The sequence below is a fragment of the Chaetodon auriga genome, chromosome 7 (assembly GCF_051107435.1).
Source record: "Chaetodon auriga isolate fChaAug3 chromosome 7, fChaAug3.hap1, whole genome shotgun sequence".
Taxonomy (NCBI): domain Eukaryota; kingdom Metazoa; phylum Chordata; class Actinopteri; order Chaetodontiformes; family Chaetodontidae; genus Chaetodon; species Chaetodon auriga.
The window spans coordinates 4,530,203-4,545,094 of NC_135080.1; the positions used below are offsets into that span (position 1 = coordinate 4,530,203).

General features: G+C 41.9%; 1 protein-coding gene across 5 annotated transcripts in view; it reads right to left on the reverse strand.

The window, feature by feature from the left end:
• Positions 1–14,892, reverse strand: part of tenm4 (teneurin transmembrane protein 4) — a 146,164-nt gene that overhangs the window by 49,672 nt on the left and 81,600 nt on the right. For 3 of the 5 annotated variants that reach the window (XM_076734710.1, XM_076734709.1, XM_076734711.1), the window contains 7 exons: positions 13,511–13,612; positions 12,575–12,769; positions 10,844–11,044; positions 6,911–7,096; positions 4,376–4,402; positions 1,234–1,380; positions 149–365 (listed from right to left, as the gene is read on the reverse strand). In XM_076734710.1, the coding sequence (XP_076590825.1) occupies positions 149–365; positions 1,234–1,380; positions 4,376–4,402; positions 6,911–7,096; positions 10,844–11,044; positions 12,575–12,769; positions 13,511–13,612 (1,075 nt within the window). The remainder of the gene's footprint in view (positions 1–148; positions 366–1,233; positions 1,381–4,375; positions 4,403–6,910; positions 7,097–10,843; positions 11,045–12,574; positions 12,770–13,510; positions 13,613–14,892) is intronic. The other 2 variants (XM_076734713.1, XM_076734712.1) reach the window with 1 other exon arrangement.

Here is a 14,892-nt window from a genome sequence, read left to right on the forward strand (position 1 = left end):
AGAAATTGACAAATGAAAAACAAGCGATGATTCAATCAATTCAAGATTGATGTCAGAAATCCCTTGCCAGGAGAATAATAGCTTTGGTGTTGCTGCAGAATGTCGCACTGGGAGATGTCTGGTTGGAGTAATGAAAAAAGTCACTCACTTTCCATCGAACGGGTTGGCTCCAGGGATGATGTGGGTGCTGTCCCTGCCCACCAGGAAGTGCACCCGGTCATAGAAAGTCTGCAGGTTGCTCTGTGCCGAGGACATCTGTGTCTCTTGGATGATGTCCAGGGGGTCCGGGGAGCCCACACACAGAGAGGTAGTGTGACAGGTTGCCTGCAGACAGCAGTCTGGATCCATGCAGTCCACCAGGCCATCTGACAAGGTCAAACGAGTCACACACGCCCTCTCATTAAACAACAGCCTCGACACACACCTGGCAAACGAAACTAAGCACACACTCAATATTTGAGTCATTGGGACGTTATTTATTTTTACTGTTGTTTTCCTACATGGTAGGACCACGTTATGTAAGTCTCATCCTGGAGAAGATTTCAACACCTCTAGCGTTGCATGTGGTTCTTTATCTGTTCAGATTTGGATGAAATAAAACAAGACAGAAAGAGTTGCTGTGCAATGCATTTTACTTTGCTGAAGTGGGTCATTGGACTCCCTACCCTTTGCTTTCAGGGGCCTATCTGGCCAGATGGGTGATAAAAATAAACCCTGCTGTCAGGAGTCAGTCAAATCCCCAGCAGCGCCCCATCTTTGCCAGTGAGAGCCCTATGGTCCCTACACAGTGATGGGGAGACAAACAGCCCCTGCATAAATAAGGTATGCTAGCACATAGCTCAAGCCCAGAATGAGGTCTGGAAGAAAGGAAGTCACGTCTTCCACTTGGCCTCAAGAGTGGTGCAGCCCCCTGGCTGGCTCTGTGTGTGTGCCTGGCTCTGCTCGGGGCTAGTTAGAGGGCAGAGCAGGGACTTCCTCCTGGGGCCAGCGCATGCTTAGGGCCTCAGGCCAGCTACTCTGCTTTTTAATAAAAACCTGTTGTCCAGGTGACTGACTGGGAGCCATTCCTCATCCACACCTGCATAAGAGTACAACTGAGGCTGGAAAGCAGGTACAGTATATTCTCAAGAACAAAGGTAGTTCATTCTATAGTCAAATCATGTCTAGTTAAGAGTCCCTGTTGATGTTTGGCCAGTGGCAGAAGGCATTGCTGTGTGTTGTTTGTGATTTTACCTCCATCGTTGTCCTTGACATCACTGCAGGCAGTTTCCATGGAGGTGTCGCAGCCAGTGCCCCTCCAGCCCAGCTGGCACACACAGTACCATCCATTGTTACCCAGAGTGCACCTACCATTTCCATTGCACAAACCAGGACAGCCCTCTGTGTAACAAAAAAGGACAAAGACAGAGGTCGGCACGGAACATCAAATAAAGCAGGTTTAATGCTAACAAATAATTACAGAGTAACTCTATTATTTACACATATTAACCATTACCTAGTTGCTTATTAGCATGCATATCAGTAGCATATTCCCACTTCATCAGTCATCATAAAGCACATATTAATGCCTTGTTCTGGGGGTTAGGGCTGTTAAGGGTTAGGGTTAGATTGTTTGGACCGTAATTCATGTACAACAAGTGTCAATAAGTATTAATTGGGAGGTGATTGATGGAAATCTCTTAGTTGCTCTAGTAGCTGAAGAATATTGTCATGCACAATAAGACATTAGTAAGTGCTTTAGAATGAGTAATGACGAACCAATATGCAACTAATGTGCAAGCTAATAAGCAACCAGTGAATGGTGAATCTGTGTACCTTAATACAAACTGATACCAAATATAGTACATTTTTTGTAAACAAATAGCAACAACATAACCGTGACAACAATGTGGGCTTGTTCATGGCATGGTTTGTTGCTAATAGCTCTCTGATAATAGATAGACTACAGTCATTTTAAGATTTTAAATGGATGAGGGCAGCTGTAATGACCCTCAGCTGAAGTTGATTAATTTGATACACCTTTTGTGAAGCTTGTAATATCCCTTTGCAGTAAAATCAGATAAGAGGGATCTTCTAAATCAATATTCACTCATTACTACAGTATATTGGCCTCCTGCATCTATGCAACTACAGCTGGGTAATGAGAGCAGTGGTGTATGTGCTGGCATTTCTGGACATAATTGGATTTGTTTTTTCATGTGATTTCCAAATTTGACCATCATTACGATCATAGTGTTACTGCTATTGTCATCTGCATTAAAAAATGAGCTGCAACAGAATTGCATTAATTATTGAAAAAAGGTCTATATCATTACGCACTCTCTTTTTGATAAATTGTCAACAGAGCAATCAATAATATTATCCCTTCAGGTATAGTGTGTGTTCTGCCATTAAGAGAAGCAGAAGCCAAAATAAAAATAACAGGAAGCAGATAAGGCTGAGCTCAACAGCATTATGCAGGGGAGGATTTTGCTTGCTACTAACTGTGTTCTCAGGCATGTGACCCCTGGGAAGCTGGAGCAGAATGACAGGTGAAACATTCCTCTGTCTCTCTCTGGATAGGTCTTCACAAGGGCATAGATCAGAGGATTAACTCACCCATTTTTCTAGGGCTGTTTGGCATTTATCTGGTACCTTATGATTCGTATCCCCTCGCTGAGGCAGAGGCAGAGGGTAACATCTCAAGATATCAAACGCACAAGTCTGTCACAATTTGTGTTGTTAGCAAGCTGCCTTGATAGAGAGAATGTTAAGCTGACCCATTTTATCAACTAAAGAGACTGGGGCAACTGTCTCAATGCTCTTACATCACAGAGGGAGAATAAGAGTGGAAGAATGAGAGAGTTAGAAAGGAAGAGAGATGGGTGCGGTGAATGGGAGGCATGTGTTCAAGGGAGACAGATCAGTTGAAGGAAGAAACAGTGATGAGAAAGAAACAGAGATAAGTATTTAGGGAGATAAAAGGTAGAAGCAGGACCAAGAATAGATGTGTGCTCCGGATCACATGGTTAGACGAGCGATGCATCAGTTGCATTTTGGTTGTTGCAATACAGAGAAAGGACAGTATCCTGACATGAGCCGTAATGCAGCCATGGATCGATGAACAATCCACATTTGTACATATTATTGCACATATATGCCTTTCAATGGTGATTTAAAAAATAATGGTGCCAAAAGAAGAATTCAACTTGAATTTATTGGAACAACTCTGACAGAATATTGACGAATAATATTCCCAAAATTTGTGTGATTCCTTCCCGTTCTCCTGTTAGACAAGTTTAGGGTTAAAATGTAACAAAGCTTTTAGTCATGTTGACTGTCCTTTGGACAAATCATGAAACATGGCAAGAGTGACCTGCTATTGTTCTGTTAATTTAACGTATCCTGTAAATTGGATTTTTGTTCAGGGTTCCTAAGAATCTATTTTAAAAATGTTGAATAAAAAAGAAGCAACCAGCATGTCGACTACTGGATAACTGGGATCAATTGGGGAGCATTTAAAATTGTTAGAAATAATCCCATCTCTATTTTCTTCTTGTTTCCCTGAAGAATCTGCTGAAGACCAATACCATTAGAGAGTGTACTGTCTCCTAGAGACATCTGGGGATTGGCCGTACTTTTATTGAGCAAATGGACAAAACAACCCTGGTTAGACCAGTGGAGACAAATGATTAGTAAGCTCTGAATGTTTATTGCAAGGATAAATAAAGATCCGCTCTCTGTTGGCACCAGTTCAACTTAATTGGCAGCCCTTTCAGAGCGGAGCCCCTGCTGAGCCCGGCCCAAACCTGCCTGAAACAGCTCCAAACGTGAGGCTGCAAGTGTTCGAAGGACTCCTCTGGCAGCCGCTCTCATGCCAGGTGGTCCATTACCAAGGACACAGTGAGAGTGAGAGAGGGTGCTGGAGGCAGAGAAGCAGGGTTGCAGCAGAGCCTCCACCCCCTGCTTGCCCTGCACCAACCAGACCATGAACTCTTTTAATTAGAGAGGATGCGGCCTCAGCACCTATCAGGCCCTGCTCACAGCTGCACACTCATCCATAATGCATGGCACAGGTTATGAAGCCCCTTTCCCAACATCCCCCAATTGAGAAAGCAAGGCCGCACACAAACCAAAGATTCAACACATAAAGGAAGCAGCACAACTTGACTCACCAGGTGCGAAAGTGCTAAGAGGAGATTGCTGTGTGGCAATATGGCAAAAAGTTGATGGGAGGTGGGGATCTTTAGGATGAGTCGTGTGGAGCAACGAGAGGTGCGTAGTGTTTGCATATGTCAATGTCAGGGAGGAGCATGGTGTGTGTGCATGATTTGTTAATGCTGGCTGGAGTTATGATGGGTGGAGGGCAAAATAGAAGGAAGGAGGAATGCCATACCTTTCACTACCTTATCCAGATAGTGAGCTTGGGAGATAAAAGACAGGACATATAAGGGAGGTTTGAACAGTGCCACTTCCATGACAAGACAGCAAGGCAAGGTGTTAGTTTACATTACAAAAGGTAAATAAAAACGGAAAAGTGCAGTCATGAAGCAAAATCATGCATTACAAGCAAGACAACAAATACAATCCAACACAGGGAGAGGGATGGAGACGGAAAAAAGACAGGGGGGTGTGGAACACAGAGACAGAGAATGAGAGAGATAGAGAGAGAGAGAGAGAGAGAGAAAAAAGTGATATGTTCAGAAAGAACATTTCAATCTGTCCCCATTTATCAACTGCCAGGATCGGAAGAATATCTCAGGGGAGTATTTCAAAAGCAACATGATTGATGCACATATTACCACCCTTAAATCTCTCAAACAATATCGTACAAGAGGTCAGGATGTTCAACAAAAAAGCCTTTTAATCTTGAAACACCTCTATAGACGATGAGGTCACCAGATGCTTTGGCTGTGGCGGGGCCATTGGATCTCTTGAGCTCCACAGTATGGGGCTCGGGGCAAACGTAGAGCTCTCAATAATGAAAATTGATTTAAATTGAGGTCTTTGGCTTCTTAATGGATGACACTGAGGAATATTCTTTTCGAGGGAGTGGGGATCTCAATATGGCACTTATAAAAGGCCCATCAATAATGTAAGGCCAGAATATAAAACATTCACAGACTGAGTCAATGCTCTGTACTCAGCCAGCTCTGCTCCAAGATATGCATGAGAATACTGTGAGAAAAATGATCTTCATCTGCTTGAATACGGAATAAAGCTTTCATCTATTAGACTAGCATTCTCAACTTTTGTCCCATCTCCCTATTGACTGAAATGTGTAGGAGTTCCAAATGTCTGTTCGCTGACATGCTGAGGCAGAGGAGGAAGAGGTGACCATTGTGTTCCCACTTCCCCTCTGATGCTTGAGTGGCTGGATCATAGAATGATAATGAGTGAGCTACAATGTTAGGGGGCAACTGTCAAAAAAGCAGCAGTGGATCTTTTAATAGTAGAAATACTGAAAACACAATGCTGGTCGATGTTGGGCTTATTTTAACACAGGCTATGTTTTGTTGGGTAGTTTAAGTCATGAGAATGCATCACATTTTATATGATGCAAATATTTTGTTTGTAAAATGTTAATCAGTAACTAACTACAACATTCAAGTGAAGAAGGAGAACAAAAAAATATAGTAATAATAATAATAATAATAATAATAATAATATAATAGAGTATTAAGAAAGAACTGCACTGGAAGTACAGAAGCAATATCTCAAAACTGTACTTAAGCACACTACTTGAGTAAATGTATTCAGTTTCCAGCTATAAAACAAAGAAATAAAAGAAAGAGAAGAGTAGAGAAGAGAAGAGGAGAGAAGAGAAGAGACTGATGTAACACAGGAACAGAATGGTAAATCTGCACTCTTGCAAAGCAGGCATCACGTAGCATGTCCACTGAATGGTCTGCTCAGGATGACTACAGGAAGTTTGACAGTCCTGACATCAAATATCATGAAGCTAACTACATTAAAACACTTGTCTTTACAAGCCAAGTTACACTTTAGCAATGAAACTGTCAAACCCCACAACATTCATCATCCACCATAACTGAAAAATATCGTCATGCTGTCCTTTTGGCAGTGGGCATTTCAAACAGAGGAGCGAGGTCACAAACAGAGGCCAACTTAAGAGAAACAAATGCTCACAGCGGGAATGCCACCTCTTCAGGAACTTCAAAACAGCAAACATATTGAAAGTATATTTTCAATATAAAGTGTTGTGGGAACACAGCGTTCAGTCAGCTCCTTCTACCTCTTAACTATTCCCTCTGTAAAGGATTTCAATAAAAATAAAAAGAGCCAACGCTATCTGCCCATGAACCACGGCTGGTATACTCTGGTAAAGGATTATGAAATCCACTACATACCACACATCACTGAACGACTTTACTCTCTGGCACCACAATGAAAACTCAGTTGAAACTTTTTTAGGTTTATGTAAGCCAAGGTTTTCAAGAAAGCTCTTGACATTCAGTCAAGAGCTTGAAAACTTAACTTCTGTAAGTGTTTAGAGAAAAAACAATTGTTGACATCGAACATAGAACCAAAAGTGGTGGTTGACCTGCTCACAATGACTCACATGTCAGCATTTGAAATTAATAGTAAATGGAAAGGGAGCAAAGAAAGAGATGAGGAAAAGGATGAGTAAAATGAAAGGACACCTTAGCACATTCCCACATTAAAATGCATGAAGCCAAGCCTCAGATCCTTGAGTAAACCTGTTCATGCTTTACCGAGTTGCACAAATTCAATTAAGCATGCTTTTCCCTCTCTTCTCCAACTGGACCCTTCCCCTCACACCCAGTGCTTTATATACACGCAGGCAGACAGACAGCCTACGCCTTTGTTACCCCCCCCAAAGCCCTCCCAAACACACAGACATACACACACAGCCCCCCTCCCAAACCGAAACCTCTTCCCATCCTACCAATAGTGCAGTGTTCTCCGTTCCAACCAGGACTGCATTCACATTTGCCGTCCTTGCAAGTGCCATGTTCGTTGCAGCGAGGGTGACACGCCCTCTGGTCACACCCAGTGCCCATCCAGCCGTCATCACAGCGGCAGCTGCCCGACACACAAATGCCATGGCCACCACAGTCCGCTGCACAAATCTCTGTGGGAGACAGGGACATAGAAAGAGACAAAAAAGAGAGTGGGGGACGACAGACAGAAAGGAAGGAAGGGGGGTGGAGGTGGGATGGGAAGGGAAGACAAGGCGGTGACGGGACAAGGCAACAAGGGTGAAGAAAAGACAAATCCAGGAGTTATTGTCAAGGAACGGCGGCCACGCTCCACTACCTTGTCTGATGGCAGTTGAAAAGAAATTCCTGCACCTCATAAGGGGCAATCCTTTTTGACAATACAAATCTAATAAGTCCATTACAAAGAAAGGACATGGATTGTGGTGGCCTTAGCAGACTTATTCTTCTCCTTGCCTCTTCTCCTCTTTGTAAATTCAGCTCTTTCCGCTGGGGAGAGGGTTAAGAGCAAGAAATATACAGCTGTAGGAATGGAAGCATTATCAGCACTACCATTTTGATGAAACAGCAAATGTTACCGCATTTCCTTTGTTGTACATGCAGCGTTCATAGCTTTGCCACATGCTTTACTATGGGCTACAGGCAGGAACTAAGGGTCCACAGAATGATTCAAGGCACTGGATGTCAATATGCTGTTTTCATTCTACCTAAGTGCAATGTACCAGAGGAAAAAGTACATTCATGGAATGAAGGAGACTGAGAGACAGCCACAGTAAAGCTTGGCTGGCGCTTTTGTGTGGCAGCAGAAAGACCTCCCTGACAGCCCGATAGAGCCTGGAACATTACCCACGTCTCATGAACTCGAGGGAGAGTATGACAAGACGAAAGCTGAAAGAAATTAAAGACTGACAGATTTATTATGAATCTCATTGAAATGTTAACCTCTCTATTAAGTATTCTGTTAAAAAGAAGCTTAGCAGTAAGGACAATGAGGAACAATAGCCATGTATTCGTGGCTTATTAGCCAAGCCAATTCAAATATGACCACAGGGGACCAAACTGGAGGTAAAATCTTTTAATAAGTCAATTACTGTCTTTACACTGCCTATTTTGTCATTGCTACAAATTAAATCTGAGTGGTATTTTCAGCCACAAACCATAACATGGCATTACCATCTTAAAAAGCCCCCCCCCCCCCCCCAAAAAAAAATGCTAATTTTACATCTGACAGTGCCCCCTTATGATTGCTTAAACACCTAAACACACACACACACACACACACACACACACACACACACACACACACACACACACACACACGCTTGAACTATGTCTTCTAAAGAACTCTAAAGACAATATTAACTGACTTAAATGGAAGGCGCTAATGAATTTTATGAACATCTTGAGTGATCTCATTAGCACATATGTTGAAAAAAAAAAAAAACCTGTAAAAACTGCTTTCTCAAAATTATTAGAATGCATAGCGGTCAGAGAAAACAGACTCAAACTGACTGTGAGACAACTGTTCACTTGGAACACAAGAGAAAGCTTTAACATGATAAAGATGCAATTACAGCCCGCAGGCAAACCCTCATTATCCATGGCCAGAGGAGTCCACAGTGAGAATTACCCCATCCCCATGATGGCCGTTACCATTTGCACAAAAGGACTGTGTAAACAAACTTTCCTCTGGGTGGGAGAATGGCAAAAATGGCATAAAAACACACATATTAAAGGACATAAAACCTCAGGCATTGTTTTATGGCTTGTAACAGTATTACGACCAACTGTGCACACCCAGGTTGCACTGTTCCAAAGCACAGGAGAAAATGAGTTTGTGACTTAAAAGTATTGCGGAGGGGGGATTAAAGAATCTTGAAAGATATATTGAAAGCTTTCCGTCTTTTTCTTTCCCAAGTCTGCAAGGTTATAGACTGCTAACTGTGCTACCCCACTACCAAGCTTAGTGTTGTATTAGACCACAGAAAGCTCTACAATGAACAGGATAAAGGCGGATAAAGAGCCAACTCATCATCATTTACAGAGCTCTTTCTCTGTGAGGCAAACTCAGACTAACTGCCCATTTCCCTCAAAATCCCTGGGATTACCTAATAGGTCATTGTGCCTGCTTGGAATATAAAAGAATTCATGTCTCCAAGTGACTGCTGGACTAAAACTCTCATTTCAGAAAATTTTTACATGAATACAAATTATGCCATCTCAATAAAATCAGCTGAAGGCTGCAAGTGTATTAGCCTCTACAAAAACAGCTCATGTCCTGATTATCAACACATCAGAAGCCAGTTCAAACGGAGCTATCTGAAGCTGTTATCTGCCAGAAACTATCCATAATACATGAATAAAGCCTCATATGAGCACTTACATGTGTGGAAAATTGTGAAATTCTTCAGCTAGCTTTACAGTAAAAAGAAAAAAAAAAGACAAAACATTTTTAAGGAGCATTTGCATCTGCCAACACTGCATCAGTGATGTTAGCTCCTTGCATTTGACAGCTCTTTAACAATCTACCACCGAGCTCACTGAGGTTTTTCAGTAAAATACTTCTTTGGTAAGTTTGAGCAGGCAGGCTGCTGTCAGAGCTAAACCTAAATTGTGCAAGATTTTTTTTTTCCTCCTTACAGCCTCAAGAAGGTATATTCTAGCTGTAAAACTGTATCTTATACTCAGCCTATTCTTGACTACCAGGAGAGTACATTCCCCATGGACAAAATGAGCACAATGGGAACAATCCTCCAGAGCAGAAAAAGCTATCATCAGCTGTGAGCCTTGTGCCAACGTGAAGAAAGCCAGAACTCAAGAAAGAGCATTAACTTGCATTAGATCATGCCTCTGACAATATCCCTGCTATGCGTGTTTCCCTCTTTTCTGTGGCTGCCAGCTAACCTTGTGGAGAGTGAAGATGAAACCATTCGTAAAAGAAATACATTTAGAGCAAAATCAACCAGAGTTTGACTGCTAGCTGTGGACCTCCAACTGATCATTGATGTGAATAATTGAGGCTTTTATGTGAACCGTTTTCTTTTGACATAATCAGAAATGTTTACTTCTGTGAGGAGACTAGCAATTATCAAAGCCACGCTGAATCAAGCCGTGAAATAAATTCCAGCAGAAATGCAAGAATTGTTATCAGAGATGTCATGGTTATTACATATTGTTGCCGTTTATTGTGAGGCACTACACTAAAGTTGCATTTTTGTTTTGTAATATTATTTTTGGGCATATCTGCTTTATTCATACAGTGACTGCTCAGCTTCAGTTCTTCCTGCAGGAAGACCTGAGCTTTAACAGGTGGTACGTGTTTCACCAGGTGAGCTACACAGGCACCCTAATGTTTCAAATATTAAAGGGTAAGAAATGATACTAGTTAAAATAGTAACCAAATGTGATGACTGTTTGTCAGGACTTGAGGACTGATGTGATAAAGTGTGAGAGATTACACAACTAAAGTGTATAACTACAAATACAGGCATGAGGGAGGTTTCACTTGAACTCAGCTGCGAAAAAAATGTGAAACCTTCAGCTGCTGTATCATTAGATGTTTCTTTACTTACTCACTCCATAGTTAAGTAATGTTTTTTTTATAAATAATGCTTCATTTTAATGCCTTCCTTTAAACAGCGACGATGATCATTCATTTTTAAGAGGCTGCGACATTCACAAGCACATAAGGAAACAGCCTAAATGCTGTTTTCACCCTGCATAGCATAAATGAATAAATCTTGTCTGATTTAATTTAGCCTGTGCAATATTTTCTCAGAGAGCACTGAATTTTTTTCTATTTGGTAATCAGAGCTAAATCAGTGCTGCTCTGTGAAAGTGAATTCCTCCAATGTTTACTCTCATCTAAGGGAAGCACTCACCTGTAGAGCAGTCATGGCCTGTCCAGTTGGGATCACAGCTGCAGGTCCCGGTGTCTGCCAGGAAAGCTCCATGTCCAGAGCACTGGTCCATGCAGGAGGCCCTGGGGCTCTCACATCCTGGCCCGCCCCACCCCACAAAGCAGTGGCACTCTCCCTGGACACATACCCCTCGGCCTGAGCACGTTGGGTCCAGGCAGTCCACTAAAAGGGTTCCAAAGAGACAGTGTCAGAAACACCAGTCACCCGCTGTTTCCCTCTTTCAGGAGCAACCTGGCGTTTCTATGTGAGCCTCAGTGTAATGACAACTGCAGTGGGCTGCAGCTGCAATTGGCTTAGCACATGTTCAATAAACGTACAGGGGGAACACACAGAAAATGATGTGAGGAGGCCCACTTTTTCTCAAACCACAGACAAGACTTACAAACAAGCAAATTAAATGGCTGCATTCACACTGGGGCTTATGGCACCAACCTACAGGTACTGCCCACGCTCCTGCTGGCACTTTCCCATCTTCTCAAAATGAAAATTCCTCCCAAAGAGGGAAGGTGCCTTAATAAAAGCAGAATGCTCTAAAATGAAAGCCACAATGATGAGAAGCTCAAAGGTGGAACAACAAAAGTCACATTAACAGAATGTAAAGGAGAAAATGGGGTAAAGTAAGCAAAAGCCTGGGGCAACAGTAAGCCTGCTCGACTCCAGTCGACAGAAACCTTGCACCAGCCTTCCTCCGCTGCATCTTTTTTTATCCTGCATCACTGTACATTCTTTCAAATTCAATTAGTATGCAAATACCAAATTAATGCCTGTTTCTATAGCATCCCTTCCCTTGACAAGCTGTTAAATGAATGCTCACTTTGTAAAGCACAAGAATTGTGGGAGTACACAATCACAGTAGTAACATTCTTCGTACCAGATAATATCTGCACGGCACACACAGATGGCAAATGGACGGCAAGCAGGAGCAATGTCTAGCCACCGAGAGCAGCAGGGCGCGCCATAGCAGCTCCCGTTTACCATGACATAAACGGGTATAAAGGCCGTTATAGTAAGACAAACAGGATCTCTTGCCTCTTAGCAGATGGTTTGAGCACAAGGCGCAAAGATCAGAGGCTAACTGACAAGAAACTCTCTCCTGGCAATTAATCATTGTGCCTGAAGGTCGCACGGAAGAAAGGTAAAAATGTTAAAGGGCCCTCGTCCACATTCCCCTCCACTCCTTATGGCTAACACTCCACCCAAAATAGAATGGGGGCCTATGGATGTCACAAACGCCCATTTATCAAACTCCCAGGGTCCATTTTTCATCTTGAAATGAGAGCCTTCAAGAGCTGACAAACACAATGGCTCCTTCAATCTTATCTGGTCAAGCCTTATCCAGCATCATGAATGTGGAGTTCCTAATGGATTAACATCAGACTTTGCGTCTGAACTTCAGACAATAAACTGACTATTTCGATTAACGTAATGCCATGGATCCATGATTTACACGGGAAAAGTCACTTAGGATGCACAGTGTGAAGTGTTATGGCTATAACGCTCTTCGTAGAGGGTGTCCTGTCTTTACTACAAGATAGACTGTTAAATAAGCCATGCCAACTTAATAGCTGTTGCCATTATGAGTATTCTTTTAAAATGTCAAGCACTAACAAGCTATGATGGTGGTTACAGCAGCCATATTATGTCGAGTTTATAAGTTTAGGATACATTACCGTGACTTATTAAAACAATCACCTTCTTCACAGTTTTCCCCTTTGTAGCCTGGATTGCAGATACAGGTTCCCACGATACAGGTCCCATGGCTACTGCATGTGATGTCAATGCACTGGTTGGTGGGAACGTCACACTCGGAGCCCTTCCAGCCGCTGTGACACATGCAGCGACCTTTAAGGTATTGTCCATTCCCGCTGCATAGCACTGGACAGGCAGCTGTGAAAAGAGCAGACAGCATACATCCATTTGAATAGACTCTTCCAACCATAGCAGCTTTAAAGAAAAGTGAGCGTGTCCTAAAGCCGCGATCTGACAACGAGCGTCTGACCAAAATGTTAAAAGGTCCTTTCCAGTGTACAATATGCAGCACAAATTACTGCACTTTGGCATCCAGTGCAGACGTGATCCAACTTCTAACAAAACTAATCAACACATTTCTAATACCTACACAATTGCTGTTGAAAATAGCAAAGAATGGAACAAAAAAAACAGGTCTAGTATTGTGCTAATCAACAAATGGGCAACAGATGGCTGTACATGTAAAGATATAACAAAAAACAAACAAGCTATTATCATTATTCTAAAACCTTGCCCCGTTGTCTTTTTTCTCTTGTTTTAATTTGATGAAAAATAAATGAAGCCTTGGTTTCAATTATTGAAAAACTCCATCCCTATAATCTAAAGCTCTCTTCTCTATACAGTTAATCAAGAGTTCTTTTATATGTGACACAATAACACAATCTCCATTAGAGAGACAGAGGTAAAAATTAATCATGGGGAGAAGTGAGGCCTAATTTCATAAGAAACTGAAGAAGGATAAAAACTAATTGTAAGATTGAAATTGCTTTTTTTTCTGGTCACGCAGTGAATATAATTTGGTAAGCACCCTAAATAAAACGTTATGTATCTGAATGATGTCGATCAATAAAGACAATAAATACTGAGGGTGTGACTCACCTCGCCCACAGTCAGGTCCTTTGAATCCTAAAAAGCAGTGGCACGTTCCAGCAACACAGTCACCGTTACCAAAGCAGTTACTGGGACAGTCATCGATAGAATCTGCAAGAGAGCAATCAGGAGCTTTTCTGAGCGACGTGCTTTGAACGGCAGTTTAATCCCACTCATTTTCTCTGGGTTGATTATTATCCCTTTGCTAATGACAGTGATAATCACAGGCTCCAATCCTGTCAACATTTCTATTTCACTGCAAAACATTTTTGAGTGTTAGAAATGTTTCAACCAAATGGGAGAACTCACTAAAAGGGCAAACAAGTTCTGATCATGTGGGCTTCTCCCCAAAGTTACAAAACAAAGTTCTGAATACGCTGGGTGTGACAAGTGACACGCATCGTTTGACAAACCGACTCGGACGCTTTTATGGCGCACTGCAACCAGGCGATTTGAAGCATCAGCAACATTGAAACCTGCATTTCCCACTGCCATGGGTAATGTTACTGTATCATATTTTCAGTCTGCTTTATGTATCTGCAGAAACCACGAGTAGGCCAGGCTTTGTGTTGTCTATTCATCACAATGCTACAAGCTGAATGGTGTGTGTGTGTGTCTATATATATATAGACACACACACACACACACACACACACACACACACACACACACACACTATTGCTATTGCTATGCTATTGGTTACACCCTTGTTCTTAATTGTTCAACTGTGTTCAGTTGGATCTATGATATCAAACTGTACACCAGTTCTCTATGAACAAAAATTAAATTAAGAAAAATGAAACAATGAACATCACACTGGGATATTCAATCTGTATCCTGGCACCTTGTCTAGATAAAGCTGGGCTCAAATCAAACAGCGAGTAGTTTTATCACAGACCCCGAATCATTCACTCTGATCCAGAAAGCGTTTTCCACACAAAAGACACAAGGCTGTGTTGTCTTTCAGCACGCCACTGAAAAAAAAAAAAATGCAAAAAATACATCCAACCTTTTCTATACTTTCTATAGTGTCACTGTTCTAGACCGTAGATCATTCAAGTTATATTTTCAAATGAAATATTTCAAGATGGCTCTGATGTAGACATTATTTTGTTGTGATGAAGACCTCCTGGACCTCCTGGTGTGGGCTCTTAATATAAGCCATTACAATAAATGTCTTTTAATACTTAAGCAATGCCTTCAGTCCCCTCTTCACCTTCCAAGTTCCCAGAATATCATATGCTAACGGCTTTGTGTGGCGTTATTAATGTATCGTCCTTTGTTTCCTAACAAACTGAGGGCTCTTTTTGTGTGATGCAAACAATCAGCACACCACTCTCCATCATTTCCTCTACTGATCCCTCTAACTAAATCAAATAAATTGACAAAAT